Source organism: Hoplias malabaricus, chromosome 6 (assembly GCF_029633855.1).
Source record: "Hoplias malabaricus isolate fHopMal1 chromosome 6, fHopMal1.hap1, whole genome shotgun sequence".
In the NCBI taxonomy this organism is placed as follows: Eukaryota; Metazoa; Chordata; class Actinopteri; order Characiformes; family Erythrinidae; genus Hoplias; species Hoplias malabaricus.
The window spans coordinates 1,396,723-1,419,494 of record NC_089805.1 but is presented as its reverse complement, the minus strand read 5'-3'; the positions used below and the strand labels follow the sequence as shown (position 1 = coordinate 1,419,494).

The following is a 22,772-nucleotide window of genomic DNA, read 5'->3' as shown; positions in this document are numbered from 1 at the left end:
AGTTAAACATTAAATCTCCATAGCTGCTTGCTCACCATGCCATAACAGACATTTGTATTTGTTCCTGCGTAATAACAATGCACTATTCTGGAGCTCCTTGAGTACAGGCAATGGAAAATTTTGACGTAAATTTTTGTGAATTCAAAACTTATGGTCCACTGTATGGACAAATGAGCGGCTGCTGGCTTTGAGTGGCACTCTGGAGGTCATATTGCATGGTAGTGCTCAAGAAACAATGAAACGCTAGCCTAAATTATTACTAAATAATGAATTTTTAATTTCCTTGTTTAATCACAGAAATTCAAAATAATATCTATGTTTTGTGACAGAGAAGTTTAAAACACATTTGGGCATAAATTACCAAAATCCTGCTTAAAATATTAACTTCCATTACCACTTTTAAAATAGAATTAGTAAGTAAGTAAGTAAGTAAGAATTAATAAGACTACACTTAAGAAGGTTTATACATGGTTTAAAAGCCTGTTTATTACATGCTAATTAATTCGAATGTAAACACTTTAAAAGTCAATAATCCTTTGTAACACAAAGGAAGTGTGACAGTGACCTCTTTTTTTGTCTAATATTTAAAGAGTCAGAAATTACAGAAAATGTCATGATAAAAATCCCGCTCGTACGTGACAATGTGAATTTTGTCATTTCGTGTTTAGGCACACCACACTGTCACTGACATATAAAAACTGGATTAAATTAATGGTTAAACCTATTAACAAATATACAATAAAGCCAACAGGCTTCATGCTGACTGATGGAGAAGAGGTCAATATCTGGCAAGATCTGAGGTTTAACAGTGTAAATGGATGTGAGTTCACTCTTTGGCAAACAACACGGCACTGCTGCACTTTCTATCTATGTGTTATAACTGATTATTAATTAGTATCAATGCATTACATAATAACTAGTAAAGATTATTACAAATTTTAAATAATTATATAAGAAGAACAAATTTATATATAAGAAGAATATATTTGTTCTTCTTAAATCAGTCAAAAAAAAAAAAATCTTTTTCTTATTATTATTCAGCCAATTTTTTGTCTGGCTAACTAGTCCCACAGTTTGAGATATTGACTCTGGTTCCACCTGGAAAATGTGCGTCTTGTTGAGGAAAAGCGGGCTTGGATACCTGCACTCGTTTAACAGCTACACTCATTTTTCGCTCTGTTTTCCCCAGTCATTTCAGTGGATTTTTTTTTCGGTCTAACTGGTTTTAAAGCTATGGCCACGAGATTCCACACGGTAGGACCTGGGTGCACCGGGACCCGTCACGTCTAGTATCATCCTTCCCATTGTACCCTTCTTTTAAAATCACTCCATTCATTTGAATGGGGGATGGCTAAACTGCATGATGTCATTGCACACTAGCTCCTTTGGTCAGCACCAGGGAGGGTTTCGGCTCCCATAGAGTGCAATGTATTTTCAGAACGGCTCAGCGTGCAGTGTTTTAAAATTTTGTTCTGTTTTTAACTCATCATAACACAATTCTTGCTTAAACTGCAAAAAAAAAAAAAAAATCCCCAGAGTCTCCTTGTCGCAAGGGTATATGTGGTTAAACGATTGGGGAAAGATTTTCCAAGCTATAAGCATTTCTTTGGAGGGTGTGCATTGAAATGAATGTCCTTGACCCTATTTCATTATTCCATTTTCAGCCAAACGTTTCCTTATACTTTCACCTACAGGCTTCATTTAAATTTTAAAATGGTAGAGAAACGTCCCCTTTCTAGCGCATGTAAATTTGAGATTGTCGATCAATTATCACTCAATGTGAAATACATTTACACCAAATCGATCCCCAGAGTGTCCTTGTTGCTACGGTATGTTTGGACAATGAGAATGAGGGGGAGGGAAGTGAGGGACACAGAAATACATAGGCAGTCTCCAAGATTTTAAAGGTCATTTTTAAGGAGGATGTCTCAATAAAACTGTGGGTTTCTTAAGGTTGAATTATTTAAAAGGTGGCGATCTAAATGTATTGGCGGTCTTTTTAAGGTTTTAAGAAACGCACACCACTAGTTTATAAGTGTAGTCTTATTCTAAAGCGATGCCAAACTGTCGTACACGACCCTAGTGAATCAGAAACAGCTAGTCTGTTATCCCCAACACAAAAATGAACATTGTTGAACCCCAAAATGATTTTGTTTCTTTTAGCGTGATTTGCATTTGAAGTTGTTAAATGTAACTTCGACGATGGAAAAATAAAGCTTGGATGTCAATGCATACTTTTGTCCAGGTACCTTCTTCAATGTACACCCTAAAAGATCATTGTGATATAATTTATATGAAATTAATGATTCATTCTGGAAGTGCTACTCCAGCTCAACCCAAAGATATTGAGTGCTGCTCCAGCACACGGATTGCTGGATGGGTTAATACCCCTGTAGCCCATATTAATACCCCTGTAGCTCAACAACGTTCAACACATTTCTGTTCGAGGCTCCAGTAAAACACTGAGCTGCACCGCGGTGGATGGAGGACCTACAGCGCTGAAGTCTGTCCCAAATTCAGCTCTCAACTCTCTGACCCCTTGAAGACACATGTTTTAGGTCCCAAAAAGAGACTTGTCCAGGGAAAAGAGGACCTCTGGTCACCGCCGGACGGTTCCAAATTTAGTTCACGAACTGGAATGTGAAATATGGCTGAACTAACAACAGACGGTGTAGTGGCGCCACCTTAAGTTCTCTCTGTGAAATATGGTGGAATTAACAGTTCCTACTCGCACATGAGTGTTTCAACATTAGGAGTCAGTCAAACAATGCGTGAACCTAGATAATAACACAGCTTTGAGTATGCCATATACTGCAGAATACACTGAACGATCACTGGAACACTCACTGTCACTTTCTTCAGCTCCATTGACCAATCAGGTGCGCTTTGTAGTTCTAAACTTGCAGAGTGTAGTCCATGTTTCTGTGCATACTTTCTCATCTCAATTTCATTCTCTTCAATTGTCAGGACCACCACAGAGCAGGTATGATCAGGGGGGTGAACCATTCTCAGGTGCAGTGACGATGACATGCTAATGCAGCATTCAAGTGATGTCAGAAACTGGGAAATACCAAATTTTCCACTTGTAAATGGCATCCAAATGGCGGACAAAGTCGTATTCTCTGAATTCTAGATGATTGTCAGGGGTTAAGCCTGTTCCATGTTTTTCCATCTTGTCCTGTAGCCACGCCCTGCACCTGTGAGCCCTGAACATGTCATGTGACCAGGTTCATAGGTGTTCCTAATGTGTTCTCTTTTATAAGCTCCCTTTGTATCCTTAATGTTAGTTACTCATTGTTGCTTGTTGGAGTGTTGTGTTCATGTGTCATTAAATATCCACTTCAACGTATGCCTTGGTTTCACATAAAGAGCATGACAATGATACATGAGTTTACGAGATGTGACATATATCACGACTGTTTACGTCTATACCTGGAGAAAATGGCAAAAATAAATTTGAATTGTGTCTTTATGTATGATTTCTGTAGATAAAAGTCAAATATTATGATCAGATTTGATATTACTCAAAGTGTTTAGCTGGTATTTAATATATCACATTTTAGGGCCAATGTATACAGTGGGCAGATCTTCAACCAAACACCCGAACAGAGTGAAGTCCTATTTACTACTGTATACAACCTGCATATGAACGCAGCACTAGTAATGTGTTAGTGTGTGTTGTGCTGGTACAAGTGGATCAGACACAGCAGTGGTGCTGGAGTTTTTAAAGCCATCAGTGTCACTGTGGGACTGAGAAAAGGCCTCAAACCAAAAATATCCAGCCAACTGCTTCCTGTGGACAGTGAGGGCACAGTGGGTCTGTCCCAAAACCTATCGAGCTGGCACTGACTACGTAAGCTGCTTAAGTAGGCAGCATTCTAATGGTCACCTGTCTTCATGAGAGAGATTATTCAATCTCTCTAGTTAGAGTTTGTTCCTGTCCACTGCACGCAACCAGTGTTTACTTACCTCAGTTGCTAGCATCACCTCAGAATTTCAGCACGATAATCTTCCCATTTTTATTGCGATTTTAATTATTTGAGATAGATGAGAGTTATGCTTGCGTTGCATAATGGAATTGCCTTCGTGGCTGAGGAATGGTTTGATGCCGCATTAAAAGTTAGCTAGATTAAGGTATCTCAGTAGGCAACATAACGAGGTTTCTAAGAATTGGGACAACCTATGTGTCGGGAGTGGGCCGCACCTAGTGTTTAAAAACTTGAGCAGTGCTGCTGTGTCTGATCCACTTATACCAGCCCAACACACACTAACACAGCAGTGACACTGCAGCACTGAGAATGATTCATCCCAAAATCATACCTGCTCTGTGGTCTTGTGGGGGTCCTGAGTATTGAAGAACAGGGTGAAATGGGGATAAGAATATATGCAGAGGAACAGGTGGACTACAGCTGGTAATTGTAGAACGACAAAGTATTCCTGTATGTTCAGTAGAGCTGATAAAATGGATGACAAGTATAGACACAAGGTAGGTAACTTTTGCAAGTCAATATGAAAAATAATGTTGCTTGCTTGAGATGCTTAACGTATTAATAAAAATAAAACGAATATGTATTTAATAAAATATTTAATTAATTCATATTTAATACCAGTAAATATTATACAGAAGTTAGGTTTAGTTATTAAGAATAAATGTATTTATTTATTATCTCCCATAATGCATTCTGGATGTCTGTTGTACAGTATCTACATTTCATTTTCTCCCGTTCAAACTTTAACACGATATCTTGACTCTAACAGGTGTTTTGTGAAACCTAACCAGACGTAGCACATGTGAAATCATCCCAGGACCGAAGTGAAAAAGCCTAACATACAGGATATGGAGGTGATTCACAGTGGTCACTTACTATATGGACACGGTAGAGAATGCTGATGCCCAGGGTCATGAAGGGTTTGGAGAAATCGATGACCTTCTCCCGCTCAGAGGTGATGGTAAAACCTGCTACAGCCAGGTCAGCTTTCTGAGGGAGAAACAGACGAGCAAGAACAAGAGAGAAAGAGAGAAAAACAAATGAGTATAGACACTGCTATTTATCATACTCATCTCAGAGAGGCTTTTCAGATGAGCAAAACTTAATCCCCTCATAAAAACCGAAAGATAATCATAAAAGAAAAAAGGCAATAAGTTGATTACAAAGCTAGTTCAAACCGGGACAGTGAGAATAAAATAAGAAAGCCATGTAAATTCACTTTGACCTGTGTTTAAACCCATTTTTCAGCCAATAACACATCAGTTTAAGTCTAATTATAGAGTTTGGTATGAGTCTGTACAGGAAACTAAATTTATAAAGAAAAAAAAACAGGAAATTAAATGTGGTTTCGTAATGAACCCAAAATGTATAAATCACATCTTTCTGTGTTTACTATCATTTAACATCACATAATGAATATATGGCTTAGCCGGTATGTGGGGATTTATTCTTATTCTAGTCCAGTGATTGGTGAGTATACCTCTGAAGTCCTGCAACATTGTGTATTGTCCATGCCCTCCCTATGCCCTGTGGTAAAAAAGTGTTCCAAAACCAATATGTTTCCTCCTGTGAGGATATTTCCCTCAAATGTCATTGGATCCTTTGAATTATAAGGTCAGAGTAAAAAGATGACTACTGCTACATTCATACAAACAAGCAAACTTTCCTGTACGTTTCATTGAAAGTAACTCACTCTTCATTACATTTATAAAAGAAAACACCAGCTACTCAAACTGCAGGAGACACGATAGATCTGGATGGTTTGTATTACCAGATTATTTTGGATTATTAGTCGTATGATGTAATCATGAAAGTAATATGTTATAACCAGAGTTCCTTAATTAGGCAACAACAATTTGACACCACTTTCACAACTACAATACACAACTTTACCTTCCGTGTACGTTTTTTCTGGGATTAAATTTCACAGTCGTGAAAACCAGTTTAAAATATCAGCGATGCTCTGTACACACACAGCTGTGTAAAAATACACACACAGCAGGTTAAACGACAGAAAGATATTCTCAACCACCTCAGTGAAGGAGCCCTTCTGATATAAAACACATGAAAATAGATATAGAGTCATTCAGCATCTGAATTTATTACTGAAACACGATGATAAACGATTTCTAACACTTGCTCAAACACACTTCTCTCTTTTTTTTTTCTCCATTTTAAGCAGCTCTCTCCCTCGCTCTCCAAAATAAACCCGGTGTTACACTAATTAGCGCCCCTCTAGAAACCATTCATGCGGAACCAGCAGTAAATCTTTGATAAATATATAAATGAACTACAATTATTCATTCATTCATTATCTGTAAGCGCTTATCCAGTTCAGGGTCGCGGTGGGTCCAGAGCCTACCTGGAATCATTGGGCGCAAGGCGGGAATACACCCTGGAGGGGGCGCCAGTCCTTCAGAGGGCAACACACACACACACACACATTCACTCACACCTACAGACACTTTTGAGTCGCCAATCCACCTATCAACGTGTGTTTTTGGACTGTGGGAGGAAACCGGAGCACCCGGAAACCCACTCCAACACAGGGAGAACACACCACACTCCTCACAGACAGTCACCCGGAGGAAACCCACGCAGACACAGGGAGAACACACCACACTCCTCACAGACAGTCACCTGGAGGAAACCCACGCAGACACAGGGAGAACACACCACACTCCTCACAGACAGTCACCCGGAGGAAACCCACGCAGACACAGGGAGAACACACCACACTCCTCACAGACAGTCACCTGGAGGAAACCCACGCAGACACAGGGAGAACACACCACACTCCTCACAGACAGTCACCCGGAGCGGGGCCTCCAGGCCCCTGGAGCTGTGTGACTGCAAAACTATCTGCTGCCCATGAACTACAATTAATATACTTAAAATGTTAAATACAAAAAACTACAGAAATGTACAAATGTACAAAAGGAAAAAAAATGAAAAGAAAAGGCTTGTTCTATGAAACCCTATGATAAAAACGAATCTGTTTTGCTTTAATCCAGTGTGAATTTGCTTTAATTACAAAATCATAAAATCATTGGTTATTAATATTGGTATCGGCTACTTCAAGGTGCTAATTATCGGTCATCGTATCGGCCCAAAAGATTCAAAATCGGTGCATCCCAATTAAGAAGTTTTCCATTAATTTTAATCTTTATTATTTCCACTGCTGTGAAGGTAATTCCAAATAATATACTGGAATATTAATGCTTAATGTTGTCTTCTTGTTGTCAAGGATACCAAAAGCATATCCTGCAGCACTGAAGGCCTGCAACATATTTTAAAATTAATGGGCAGTTTCTGAATAAAAAACAAGAGCAAAGAGAAACTAAGCAAGCCTAGTTTTGCCGGACCACAATTAGCCATACAGCCATTGTCACAGAAGTTTTTCTGGCATTTCAAAAACTGGAAAGCCCTAAATACATACCGTTGTCATTGGAAAGTCTGGAGAAGCTTTGATGCTTCATATCAATGTCTTTATTTACATGTGGTTTTTATTATGTGTTTATTATGTGTTGTACAGGAAATGGTATCAGTGTTTTTCTTGTTCATTTTATGTAAAAATAAATACTAGATGACCTACCACCAAAGAACAAAGACCAATAACACTGGTTGATTTTAAGAATTACAATTACTTATTTATTCAATGTAACAAGTTTAAACATGTGAAGTTTAAGAAGGCTGTGCAAAGTTTTATGGAGTTTTATAAACACTCCACAAAATGTCTCCCCACCACTTCCCTTTAAAATATTTCAGGCAAAGACACACACTCACGTGAAATAAGACAAATTAAGCAGTCCTCTTCTCTCTGTGAGATATAATATGTGTGTTTTGTTGCCGAGCTCCAAGCCGTCCTGCTAAGCTAACCAATGCCGAGCCGAGGCTCTGGCTAAGACGCAGTGTCGCGCCAAACACAGCCCCAGAAACACACACAAACAGGCAGTGTTCCTGACTTATTTCCTATTATTGAGCCATGGTTCGTGCTGAAGAATCTACTGTTTCAGCTGGGGACTAATTTTACTGGTTCACAAACCAGTTTATGTCAGTTAGGGTGACCATATTTTGGTTTCCAAAAAGAGGAAACTTGGGGCAGACAAACACATGCCTTTATGTACAGATAATACTCCGTTCCATTCAACTTAAACAATAATAACAAACTATAAAAATGCTTGATCTTCTCAGCTGCTGTTCATACAAAGCTACGAAACTGAAGAACTGTGTTGAAATGACACTAAAGCAACTCGTTTACCCGAAACAAACAAAGTAACATTTTAACATTTAAAATTTTGAACATTTCTAAAACCAAGCACCTTAATCAACTGAGTAATCTATACTTGATAAAGGAACAGGGAAACGATGGGAAGTAGATATTTATGTACTGACTTACATTTCTATAAGGGTCTGACTGACAAAACGGTGCAGTAAAAAAAAGTTCACAGCCCCGTTTATTTTGAGTAACACCTTGCTCTGGTGTTCTGGATTTAATAATCCAGAGATTTTGTCTGCTTTCATGTAAAGTAAATCAAATTAGTAAGACAAGACTTTCTGTTTGTTAAATATATAGTAGAAAACAAGGGTGGGTCACAAAAACATTCTCCACACATAAAGAAAAAAAAACAATGTTTAACACATTTCTGTTCGAGGCTCCAGTAAAACATTGAGCTGCTCACCGCGGTGGACGGTGGACCTACAGCACTGAAGCGGTGTGAGGGTGTCCCAATTCAGCTCTCACCTCTCATGACCAGGTAATTGTAAAATACGGCTGAACTACTACTCCTATGTTTGAACATTAGGAGTCAGTCAGTCAGTAAGCGAAAATGCCTCTTCTAGGCCGGCCCAGTAGGCAGCCCCCTTTAAAAATATAAGAGTCTCACGTTACTGACTTTATTCAAACAGGTCTGTTTTTACATTAAGCCATCAAGGGTCAATTATAGCTGTTGGATGGCAGAGGGAGTAATAAGTAATATGATCACTCATTCAGAAGGACATGCTTTGATTCCTTTGAAAAGCTGGGCCTTGAGATGTTATTCAGTTACTCTACAGCAATAGGTTCTTTACTATTGATGGTGGCATACTGGCAAATGGAGCAAGCCAATACAGAGACTATATAAAAGAATGTAGGCAGAAATATTACAAAATGCATAAGCTTTTCTCTAGAATATTAAAAGCAACACTTTAAAACTCATGCTAGAAAACAGTTATGATGATGAATAGTTTGTGGTAGTGTTGCGTAATGCTGATACTGTTCAATGCCACATTATTTTTCATATATAGTGTGAAATCATGGTGTCAAATGATATATAAAGATGAATTCACACTGTGACTGGTTGGCCTGAGTGAAACAGACTGGTGTGGCTGCTCTGTTAGACAGAATATAGACTGATAGAATAAGTGTGAAGGTTGCTTTTATAGCACTGGGAACTCAGCCCACTTTCAAACATTTTGTGTGAAATATGAATGAATTTCCAGATTCCCTTCATATTTTACCTAACAACACTAAAGCTAATGCTGAAGGGGAACCAGCAGAGCATAAAGGACTTTGTAAAAATATATAAATAAATAAACAAACAGCCAAAAAATTATTGACATAAAAAGAGGATGGAAAGTGTTCCAAATCTCACAACACTATAAACAAAACAAATTCCCTCCATATTTCAGCTGTAAGCAACTGGTGTTCATTAAAAAAAAATTGCCACCATTTTGTGGTACCATCATCTACACACAAGAATATAACAAGGAGAAGAGAAATTGCTGGAAAAAAGACCAATATATTTGAAATATTGATTACACGTATGTACAGAACGGTACAGAGTTAGGCGAAAAGTAATTACCCTGGGATTTAAGGCTAAGCTAAATAAATGTCTCAGAGAGAAACAACAATGATTTTCAAACTAAGAATGGAGGGAAAGATGGAATATTGTATGAGAGTCCTTGAGGGCAGCAGAGAAAAAGGATATTTATTGTGGAGAGAAAGAGGGGATTTCTACTAAAGAAATAGACGAAGGAACACAGCCTTAGGAAAAAGAAACGAATGAGAAGAAAAGGTCAGAACACTTCCAGAAGTAGGAATACATGGGGGGGTGGAAGGATAGTTTTTACAGCTTGAGATATTTGACCAATCCCAACTGCTGCTGACTGTTTGGGTTCAGTTTGTATCTTATATTTATATCAGATCAGGCCAAAAGACATACAATTCTGGCACACTGGACTCCTGTTAGAGGTCAGGTCCATAAGCCACAAAGAGGGCACAAGTAGTATTTTCAGTATATCAAGACTACAAACTTGTGTTTCGGGAGGGATATATTAATTAAATGTAATTTATTTCAAGTGTAACCTATTTCAGTTATATTTAAAGGAACAATATGTAGTATTTCTACCTTAAAATTACAGCTTCTAAATGATTGTGATGTTCCACAGTGCTGTAATAGGGAGAACAGAGCCTCTGTGGCTGCTACCCCGGGTCCACTGCTGGTTTACTGAACTAGGCAACTTCTGAATCATGAGGTGGAGGGCTCTTGCGAGAAATGCGTTAACATTTACAGCACAAATCTCTTGGGTGGTTGCCTACCTACAAGTAGAATCTAGCTCAGTATTCCCGGTATGGACATTATAGCAGAGAGAGCAAAGCGGAGAAAGAGAGATAGAATGAGTGTAGACAAGGGTTAATACTGGACTGTATTTATATAAAGTATGAGGACACAAGTAATAAGTAACTTGCATTGGAACTTCCTTCATGTGTTGCTTAGTTATAAGTTTACAAAAGTGTTATAATCAAGTTTTTGAGAGTTACTGAGCAGTAGAGCCAGGGTTTGCAGCTTCTAACTTTTTCGCGTTAGACATTGATTCTGGTAAAAGGTACTTTTCTCCGGTTGATATGTGGATGAACCGGCTACTGGTTACTAAGTCTGGTCACTTTTTAGCATTGGACAGCGATTCAGGTGATAAGTGCTTTTCTGTCGGTTGCTGTGGTTATAATGGCTAGTGAGAGAGAGAGAGAGAGAGAGAAAGAGAAAGAAAGAAAGGAAGAGAGAGAGAGAAAGAAAGAGAGAGAGAAAGAGAGAGAGAAAAAAAAGAGAGAGAGAGAGAGAAAGAGAGAAAAAGAGAGAGAGAGAAAGAAAGAAAGAAAGAAAGAGAGAAAAAGAGAGAGAGAAAGAGAGAGAGAGAGACAGACAGAGAGAAAGAAAGAGGGAAAGAAAGAGGGAGAGAGAGAGAAAGAGAGAGAGAGAGAGCGGGTGTGTTCACGACAGAACTGTGAATGTGAATTACACTCAGCAGAAAATAGGGGGGAGCTCAGGAGACAAAAAAGCCAATTCTTACATTGTATTCCTTTAAATGATAAATGTGATATGCAAAAAATTACATATTGTACTATTTATTGTAAATATTTCTAGCTGTAAACATTTTCAATAGTAGAATGGTAAAAATCTGTATTAAAAACATTTTACTGTATAATATTTTTTTTTGGATCTGATCTAATTAGAAGTGACCCATTGTTGGAAAAGTGATGACATTATGAACAATGCAATTAAAAACAAGAATCTTTGATAGGAAAATATTTTTATAGATTTGACTATAGAGATCTATAAAAACATTTAGAATTTGATGACACAAAGAAGTTTTGTGTTAACACAAGATACACGTTTTAAAACATTCTAATATTAGCAGGTGAATGAAAACACGCAAGTGCATTAACCATCATCACTTACAGTGACGCAGACAGCCCTAATCCTATACACACGGTGCCTACATTTTATTTGGTTCTGTTCATTTTTTTAAACATTCCTTCTTGAAAATTAATTTGTGACAACAGCAGATCAATTCCACTCAATGCGAACCTCCACACCCTGCCCTCTAAAAACGCAAGGCTCTGCTAAAAATGCACAGCAAAAGTTTCCTATGCTCCCCTTGCCAATGCACAAAGTGCACAAAGTCTCACAAGGTAATTCAATACAAGACATGCGAACAGAAATGTTACTGTGCAAAGTGAAAGCCGTACATCAGTCCTATGCATTCATTGTCTATAACCCTTATCCAGTTCAGGGTTGTGGTGGGTTCGAAGCCTACCCAGAATCATTGGGTGCAAGGCAGGAACACAGCCTGGAGGGGGCGTCAGTCCTTCACAGTGTGACACACACTCTCACATTCACTTACACACGCAAACCTATGGACACTTTTGAGTCACCAATCCACCTACCAACGTGTGTTTTTGGACAGCGGGAGGAAACTGGAGCACCTGGAGGAAACCCACACAGACACAGGGAGAACACACCACACTCCTCACAGACAGTCACCCACAACCTCCAGGTCCCTGGAGCTGTGTGATTGCAAGACTACCTGCTGCACCACAGTGCCACCCTGTGGTACACTTAAGTAGCACCTTTCCAGACACCCAAGGACATTTTACAATCAACACAGAACAAAACACCATTCCATTCAACACAATCCACACACACACTAGCAAGAGGCAGCAGCCATGTACAGTGTACCCTCAACCAGGAATGACCATCCACCAGGAGGACTGCATCCGGAACTAGGGGGTTCACCAAGGATAGAATGCCAATCCATATCTGGGCATACACACATACAGACATTCATTCATATGCATACTCATTCACTCACACCAGGATAGCCAATTCACCACACCTGTGTTTTTGGACTGTGGGAGGAAACTGAAAAGCCTGGAGGAAACCCATGCAGACACAGGGAGAACATGGAAACTCAACCCAGATGGGACTTGAACCCAAAATTCCAGCTCTGAGAGGCAAGTATGCTTTTATGTTGCCATCAAGGCAATGCATTTTCATGGGGAGTCCATGGTTATTTCAGCAAGACGTCATGTCTTACAGAAGCATGGAGTCGTAGACACAGATTGCATGTGCTCGAATGGCCTGCTTGCGGTCCAGATCGTCTCCTATTGAAAATATATGGCACATCAGGAAGAGGTGAATCAGAGAATGGTGACAATTTACGGTTGTGCACCTGAAGATCTGTTTCAAGAATGGCAAAATTCCATGTGTAAAAGTACAACACTTTGTATGTTCTGTTCCCATAAAATTAAAAAGTGTAATTCAAAGGGAATGCATTTTTCTCATATGTTCTGAATGTGTTGCAGGCATCAAGCTCCAAATTTGTGTTCATTTACAAACACATTAAAGCTGGTCAAAGAATACATTGGAATTACTTTTACTTATTTTCTGTTAAATTGGGTTTGTAAGCGACATAAAACTGTAAAATAAAGCAAGGCAAAAAAAATGAGCTTTCTGACATGGACCACTTTAATAGTTGGTCCTGGGGACGGAAGGAGCATTGCTTTTTTTAGGAAAAAAGAAGAGATTGGACTGACATAGCCTCATAATAATTCAGAGAGAGATATGGCTGGTCGAGAGTTGTGGGAATGAAGAAGGGTATTAAGGAGAAGGAGTTGAAGGAAGAGTGGCTGTAGGAGGGATGAGGCAGATGTGCCTCTAAGACAAAGGCAGATGGAGGGAAAGAGGGATGTGGTCAGAGGGCTCTTGAGGAAAGGTAGACAGGAGCAATATTTCTCAGAACGGAGGAGAAGGAGAGGGAGAAGGAGAGGGGAAAATCCTTGAGGAAGGATAGAAAGACGTGGGTGGCTGGAACGATGGGGAAGAGGGAGGAGAAAAAGATCAACAGAGGTCCATCCTAAAAGGAGTGCACCCCAGACACCTTTCAGGCTTTGTAATTAGGGATAAATTGATTAACTAGGCCGGCCTCATTAAACACTTTCACACTTTCATCAAGCTCTGCTGTCTGGAGAGAACGGATGGAAAGTGTTTTCTTGGAGGAAACAGATAAACCACATAAACACACTTTACACACACAGCACATTAATGTTTGCCAAACCCACACCGACTCCAGCTGCTATAATTGAAACACACTACAGTATAATTACCAGCGGAGACACATGATTAGCGCGCACGTGTGTGGGTGTGTGTGTGTGCGTTTCTATGCAAACGTGGCCCAAGTGAGACCCACTCGCGCCGTGGGTAATAGAAGGTCATTACCATCATCATTACCAATATCATTATGTTTACCATTAGCTGTAATAGTGGAGTTCCTGAAACAATATCTGTAATCTCAGCTTTAATGGAAGCATCAGTTCACGAGAGCGAGAGAGAGCCAGAGCTGTATTAAAGAAGGAGCTAGAAACATGTAAATACAATAGTATAACCCATTAAATATTCATTGTGCAGAGTCGTATTCATATACAGTAGTTGGGGTAGGAGCAGGGGGAGGTGGGCTAAAGGAATATCTGTATTTGAGCTACGAAAACAAAGTAGCTAATGAACATTTAAATTTCAGATCCAACAACACAACATTAATTAAAGTTTTATTGCTGTGCCGTGACTAGCGTATTGCAGCTAGCGCTGTAAGCAGCAGAATAAGATTTTCTTTAAACTACGGCTGAATGGTTTGGGAAAATACATCCAAACCACAACAACATGCGATGTTTCTTATTTTTTTATTGTAATTAATTTCTATTAATTAAGACCTGTTTTTTGGAGGGCAATTTGTGGTTGTGACAAAGCATTGCCCCCTACGGGCGTTGTCCATATATACGAATCATATACACATCCAATGAAAAATCATCATTCATTACTAGTATTCACATCGCATGGCTGACAGGAGCCACAGCGTCAGCGTTCGGTGTGAATGCATCAAAACGCAAATTTAAAATGGAGAAGAGCTACAGAGAGACATTTAGCCCAAACTCAGTGCTAAACTTACAACTGTGGTGGGCTCCTAGGCTTGTGGTTTTCTCCACCTGTCATTGAGCTCCCACAGCGCCCCCTCCCTGTACACGTGGCTCTCTTAAATATGAACATTTTAGCCGACTTGTAAAGATGCAGAACAGAAATTTGACACCGTACACCACACACACATCATAAATGCCGCCCTCATTTTGAGATACCGTCCACATTTTTAAATACCGTGGTATACTATTATCGTTAGACCGCCCCAACCCTACTGTCAAGTCTAAGGTTACGTTCACACAGCAGGTAAGAGTGGGATTTTCGTTTTGTAAAACAGAGAGGGAAATGAAAAACATGTGAAACTCCTTAATCCAGGTTCCTGTCTCATTTGTGAGAAGATAAACCATGTGGACATTTGTATAAAGGGCTTTTTATAAAACAAACAAGTGAAAAGCTTATTTTTTAGTCCTTTTATATTAGTTTTATATTGTTCATGTCGGTATGAAGCTGTTTAAATATGGATCATGGAAATATTAAACTCATGTCTGCGCTCATCTAGTTCTCTTTGGAGACGACGTTCGTGAGAGACCCGGGAAATCTGCGCTTAGAGTGAAAGAAACATCCGTTCACGTTTCAATACGTGGGAGTATTGAAGGGAGTGCTTTTTATGAAACAGATGGACATTTTCTTCTGGTCAGCGCCTGAAGCCACGCCCTTTGCCCATGCGGGTCAGTTCAGGAGCACGATCTGTTCAGACTGATGATAGAGGTCACACTATACAGACTGTGTGAACAGCAGAACAAAAAAAATCTGGTCAGGAAATCAGATTTGGGCCACTTTTACCTGCTGTGTGAACATAGCTTAACTGCCTTGCATTTAATCAGATCATTGCTTGTTTCAGTCGCAGTTTCACTATAAAATATGGTTCTCCAAGGGTCCTTCAATAATGACTGGCATTATGCTATCAACACTCACAGAATCTTTATCATGTTTATAGGATTTTCTGCATTTTAAAAGCATCCTTAGATTGATGGAAAATATAATACAAATGGTTCTATGTCTAATCTTTTAAGAAAAGTGTTTTAAATAGCACCAAAATTGGTTTTATTTAGAAACGTTTTCAAAAGATGCTATACAGAACCACATTCATTCATTCATTCATTGTCTGTAACCGCTTATTCAGTTCAGGGTTGCAGTGGGTTCGGAGCCTACCTGGAATCATTGGGAACAGTCCTTCACAGCGCGACACACACACACACACACACACACTCACTTTTGAGTCACCAATCCACCAACCAACATGTGTTTTTAGACTGTGGGAGGAAACCGGAGCACCCGGAGGAAACCCACACAGACACAGAGAGAACACACCACACTCCTCACAGACAGTCACCCGGAGGAAACCCACGCAGACACAGAGAGAACACACCACACTCCTCACAGACAGTCACCTGGAGGAAACCCACGCAGACACAGGGAGAACACACCAAGCTCCTCACAGACAGTCACCTGGAGGAAACCCACGCAGATACAGGGACTTTAACCAACAACCTCCGGGTCCCCGGAGCTGTGTGACTGCGACACTACCAGCTGTGCCACCGTGTAACCCCCCACCTTATACATAAACACTTTTAAATCTGATCTGAGGAGTGATTTCATAATGAAACGGATCTTTTAAACATGCAAGTGGTTATTCAAATTCAAGTTGACGTTCTCAGATGACAACAGCAAAGCCCACCAACAGTAAATACCCAAACCAAGCATTAAAAAATACTTTTGACTTGCCAAAAGAAGAGAGAGGGGGTTGCCCCAGTAAAGCATGGCTGAACCCCTATACAAAAACTGAATGTTTTGAATTGTACTTTTATGCCTGCCCCACTTCCTTATTGCCCACCCAAAGACCACAACCTACCATGCCTCTGCTTAACCCTAAAGACAACATTGTGATCTTCAGAGTGAAGCATGAAACAATACAAAAATTAAGGTGTCCCAATACCTTTAATTGGCAATGTGTTCCTGTGTAGTATACGTCTGTGGACAAGCTCTTACCCTATTGATGAGTTCCCCCACCATGCCCGTCCAGGACCCATTTGGCTCTGGTGCTCCATACAACCCATCATCCACCAGCTTAATCTTGAAGGAGAACTTCAAAATGTCCGCCAGTTCCCGCAACATATCCACACAGAATCCTTCATATTGGAAATTTCCTTCAAAGTCTTGGTAATTGTCTTTCCGCATCACATATGGATCCTCCTATAAAGCGGTAAAATAGCCATGTTAGTCCAATCATCCAGAAATGTCCATATGTCTGCGTGCCATAAACTCGATTCAGGTCATCAGTAGATAATAAAATGACAGTAAAGTTGTCACAGAACAGAAACTGCTTTATGTTAATGGAAAAGAAGTTGTTTTAAAGCTGAAATTTCACTGCATAGTATATGTCTAGATAGACCTGCAAGGTAATAAGGGTCATTTGGAAAACTTCCTGATTGTTACTGTTTTATGGTTCCTCTGTAGGTTGGTCGGAACAGGGATCTAATGCAAATCCATTACAACCATTTAAGTTCAGTAGGGAATTGATCTTTTTCAGTGGTGGGCTAAACTGAATGTTTCAAACACTTATACATTTATTAATACATATAAAAAATATTCAATTTTATTTCAGTTTTTCAATTTAAAAATGTCCATGCAGAGAAAAAGCATCTGGACATTTTTAGACAACTAGAGTTATGAGTTTCTGTGGTAACTGAAACAGTAAATAAAAGAATTACAGACCAGTTAAACTTCAGCCACATACAAACCACAGTAGTTTTTCCCCCTCAAACATACTGTTCCTTAAAGGCTAAGCACTGGCTCTATAAATGTGTCAGACAAATAAACACAGTGGAGTTTGAGTTCCTAACTTGTGTTTATTGAGAGTCAGAAAACATGTTATTTCTTACTAATTCAAGGAATAAGGTTTAAAAGACCGTTTGGAAACTCTAATAGGCGTCTTGCCTGTGACGTAGATGGTGGACAACAACTCTAGAAGCTGCACTTAATTTAATGCAAAATGAGGAAAAGGTGTGTTGTTTTTGGCTGCAATCATTCAATGTACAGTGGGACATCTGTGAACAAATGGCCCAAAGATCCCAAAATATCCAGAAAATGGACTAAATTTGTCCACTTTAAACGGGCACTTTGGAAAGGACCATCCGCTCACTCCGTTATCTGTAGCTCATTTCACTGGCGCTTTTCCAACAATATGGGCATGTAAGGACACCAACGAAAGGTGTTCAAGAGCCTCTGTAACATGGAGGTAAACAGGGTAAGGACACTCACTTCGCCTGTTTTAGTTGGTGTTAGTTAACGTTAGCTTGACTTGCTAAACTCGGTGGCTCAGATTATACTCGGCTACGTAGCTCGGCCATCTGCGCTTATATCAGTAGGTCAAGGAGGCGCGGTGCTCCTACTGTAAAACAATGTTTTAGGACTGTAATGATGCAAAAGACTGGCCATGTAGTTTTTCTTCAGATGAACGTTTTCTTCTATATTTTCTTGTAAATGTGTACAGAACTCTTGCTTTGTTTCTGTCTATTTTGCCTGGATTTATTCTGCTGGGCACTGGAGTATTTCTCAGGCTTGTTCTCGGCTTGTTTTTTTTCTTATCTGCTTTGCTCTTTTTGGAATAAAATCCAAATTGCTCATGTCTGTCTCTAACCTTTGTTTAAATTCTGTAAACAACTGAAACAGTGGGCTTTCTTTATATATGGATTTATATATGGATTTATACAAAATACTGGGGAATTGCGTTCCCTCCGTGGAACACTGCAAGGGGGGACACTCTCCCGCCCCTTCTCTTACAGAGGTAATGAATGCACTGTGATTGTCATCAGAAAACATTATGTAATTTACACATGAATATTTTAGATTTTAAATTATTAATTCATTATTTAATTAAGTAGTACATTCATTCTCCAAGGTCATCCAGCACACCATCTCTCGCTGCTATTTATTTAAAACAAAAAATAAATCTTAGACATTAAAAGAGATTGAGAGGTAATTTGTCTTTTGAGCAGCAGAAATCTTAAAAGTATGATGGGCAATTTAATACAAAATGGCTGGGACTAGGCTACAGTACACACTGGTTTCTGTTAACAGGAACACCACTTGTTCTATGTTACTGATGTGCTGAGACTGTTCCGCATATATGTAATGGTTGGTTGGTGAAGTTACAGTATTATGACCTTAGGAGTCATACTAACGTTTTACCATTACAGCATTTGGCAGATGTTGTTGTCCAGTACAACATGCAATTTTAATCATAATATAGAGGAAGACTAATGTAGAATTAGAATTATTGCAGATATAGCGTGGTTCTCTTGCCCAAACTGGAAGCTGAAAACGTGTCTGCTTTGTGTGTTACCAGGGGCATCATTAGACACACATTTCTTAGCATTTACCAAACACATTTATTACAGGTACCACAATTTCTATAAAGCTGCAGCACCTTTCCAAATACTTGAGCAATGCTTTCAGCAGAGCCAGTTTGGATATTTACAACTATTTAAAAGTAAGTCAACCACACAACCAACAAGGTAATGATAACTTTTTTTTCTGGTTCCACTAAAGCGAAGGTATCTCTTTAGCACAGGCTTTAGTTATGCTAGCTCATATGAAGCTAGCTCTAGAAAATGAACATAAACAAATATTTAATGTTAATTGGTTTTTAATTTCCCACCCATAGAAGAATAACTTCCACTTTAATCTTTAATGAATGAATCTATTTAACAGGCTTTTTACTCGATGCGCAGTTGTGCCAGTGACTGATTGGGAAGCAGATGGGTACAGCTGTGCCCCTGTAAATTCTGTGCGCGCCCCACTACGACAAATACTCTAAACACGCCCCTGGGTGTTACAACGAAAAACACATCTCCAAAACAGTAAATGTACAGGAGAAAGAAAAAAATCTTTGCTAAATTCCAAAAGGAGTCACTGTAGCAATATTTTATTCCAAGCAATTTTGGAGGATTTCTATTGGTCCATTAATCATGAAAGGTTCATACAACATTAAGGACAGCTGCTGCTCAAATGATGTAATAAAACTAAAAATAGACAAATGATTGAAGAATAGAAAAATGATTATACCAATTTTCTTTGGATGGGATCAATAGATACAATGGAAATGCAGAGATGACTGTATGTGCAATCTCAGTAAATTATCATATTAGATGCATATTGCACTCAAATTACAGGGGAATTTTTGCTTATTCCCTTAAAAGGAACGTCTTTGATTGTGGGGAACTGTAGTAATCTCTGCTAGGTTTACAAACAGAAGCTCTGCGTCTTTTAAAGTGGAACGGTATATTTCCGAAGAAACATCACTTTCAATTGTCTGTAATTTTTTATTCATTCTTTCACTGTGTTTAATTTCATGCAGTTAGCAGTCACACACCTCTAGAGCAGGAATAAAGCAACATCTGCATTTTTTTTTCATGACTTTCATCATTTGAAGGGCTCTTTTCTGTTTTTCCACAATAATCAGAGAGAGAAAACCTAGCCTTTCTGTCTGAGACACTTTGTTTTTAAACCAGTTTCCAGTGCACAGTTAGACTATAGAGCAGCACATGGTGAGGAAACATTTTCTGAATTTAATGAGAACTTTTGTTTTATTACAATCACAGGTGTTGCCTTTCACTCATACACACACCAGGGTAGAATTACAGCTACAATTGTAATTGGTGAATAAGAAGGGAGCCCAAAATATCACATCTGCATTATGAATTCCAAACTACAAACTGAGTAGTGGCACGTTAGAAGTCCCTTACCAATATGGTGGTCACGATAAGCGTCTTGTTGGCCAAAGTATGTGACGAGTTTATGTCTAACGAGGTGGAGTTCATCGCCAGTGTGTTGTTGGAGTACCAGACGCCAATCTACAAAGTAAAAAAACAGTAAGCACAAAGAGAACAAAGCACTGTGCTTCCCTTTTAGCCGCGAGCTGCCAAACCTACTTGTGCAAACGTAAACGCAGTAAACATTATAGATCCAGAGCACAGGAAATACACATTACAAATTATTCATGGCTCATTTAAAATGGGTTTCATGTGAAAGAGAGAAACAGAGCGAGTGAATTCCAAGAGAACACAAACCTCTAATTATTCCAGCTACTGCATTTTTAACATGCCCCTCAACCTAGCCATAGCTTCTGACCTCCTGACCTTTTACAAGATCTTCTATACATTTAAAAGAGCTGAGTATATAGGTGCATAACCTCTTTGTGGCCTCCTTTGAATTTCTCCAGAACATGGAGGGTGTAGTTGGTCCTTTGGCCTTTGCTGTTAAACTCCACTCGCCCAGTCAAGCCATCATATTCCACCTTTAAAAAAAAACAGTGAGAGCAAGAAAAACAAACTGATGAAGCACATGAAATGTATATAATAATATGATTAGAACCCTCCAGGGACTTCACAATGTGTTTTAAAATGTTAGTGCCTCACAGTGTGGTGTTAAATTCATTCGTTGTCTTTTGTATTTCTAAAGCAAAACAATGTTTATGACATAAAATGATTTTTTTAATACTCTATATTAAATATTATAAAAAATCATTCTTAAAAGAATCATTGAATCAATTTCCAAACTATCATAATCAGATTATTACATTATTATTATTTATTTTATTTTTTTTACCCATTTATTTATAGAAATTGTGATTATTACAGAAATACAAAAGTTGAAACCAAGCATGCCTTCCATTGAGAAAATAAGAATACATCCTACACAGTAATTTGAACCAGATCAGATGAAAAATAACAACCCCTCCCCCCAAATACCCTTAGAAACGTGCGTGTAGTTAAGCCATTGATCTCCTAACCAATCTCCCCACACAAGACAATATACATACTGACATACAGATATGTGCACACATGCTTCCAAACAACGAATACATAATAACAAAAATCCAATATGTGGATTGAGTATACACAATAGATACAAATAAAATATTATCAGAATGAAAACAATATGCACACATCCACAGGACATACAGACAGAAGACACTCCCACACAAAATAACAATGTTAGACAATAGTAATAATAATGAATAAATGCAAATACCGGCAATCTTGGAAATATAAAAATATGCATAAATGTTAGTAAATGAGAAATGCGTTCCAATGATTGCGCGATAAAGAAAATGGGGAAAAAAATCAAAAACAAAAGTGAAAAATAAATTAATAAAAATAATAATAAATAAATAAATAAATAAAAGTAAAAAAACAACCCAGGAATAATAAATAAATAATAAACAAAATGATTAAATAAGGCAATTAAATTATTACATTATTACACTCTTTTTCCCGTTACTTTGACATGCAGAAACATAAATAAATAAATAAATCTACAAACTGAAAAGATATATATTCTCAAATGACCTCAATGGTTTACTCATTGTCCTAGTACTTTTGAAAGCTATTGCATTAAGACATTAGGCCCAGGTGATATCACAGAATTTATATTCGATTTACTTCAATGTCATAAATGATTCTATTTTAGACATATCTCTTTCCCATTGGCAACGCATGTTCAATCATATAAAGTCCTGGAAAATGACAACCTGTCAAACAGGATTGGTGGGGAGCATTTTTTTAATGAACACCAAGAGCATGCTTCCAGTTTAATTCCTGAGGAGTTTAGTTAGTGCTATCTTTAATGGTCTACTGCAGCCGGCTGGAAGCAAAGTAACAAAAAATCCATTTGCTTTATAAAAGATAAAAAAGGAAGCAAAAGTGTTTCAGCGTAGCTTGGGAAAAAGCTCCTCATTTAGAGAAGATGGAACATGTCCCAACTACAAATCAGTCATTCTCCTCCAGCAAGTGGAATAATCCCAAATGTGTGTCAAGCTATGATTTACTGCTGTCTGTCAAGTCCTTCTCCTACATTCATGCCAAACAAATCATATTCACATCACTGAACTGCACAGGGAAATTATCCCCCATCCAGACGTCCTTGAAGCACCTAAAGTTTACCCTACGTTTTAGACTCGTTGAGAAACTGAATAACATTTAATATGATACTG

The 22,772-nt window shown here is 38.6% G+C and overlaps 1 protein-coding gene across 6 annotated transcripts in view; it reads right to left on the bottom strand.

Annotated features, from left to right (window-relative positions):
• The window catches only part of LOC136699314 (glutamate receptor ionotropic, kainate 5), a 208,560-nt gene that overhangs the window by 40,266 nt on the left and 145,522 nt on the right, over nucleotides 1–22,772 (bottom strand). For all 6 annotated transcript variants that reach the window (XM_066673929.1, XM_066673931.1, XM_066673934.1 and 3 more), the window contains 4 exons: nucleotides 20,970–21,074; nucleotides 20,524–20,631; nucleotides 16,766–16,969; nucleotides 4,866–4,979 (listed from right to left, as the gene is read on the bottom strand). In XM_066673929.1, the coding sequence (XP_066530026.1) occupies nucleotides 4,866–4,979; nucleotides 16,766–16,969; nucleotides 20,524–20,631; nucleotides 20,970–21,074 (531 nt within the window). The remainder of the gene's footprint in view (nucleotides 1–4,865; nucleotides 4,980–16,765; nucleotides 16,970–20,523; nucleotides 20,632–20,969; nucleotides 21,075–22,772) is intronic.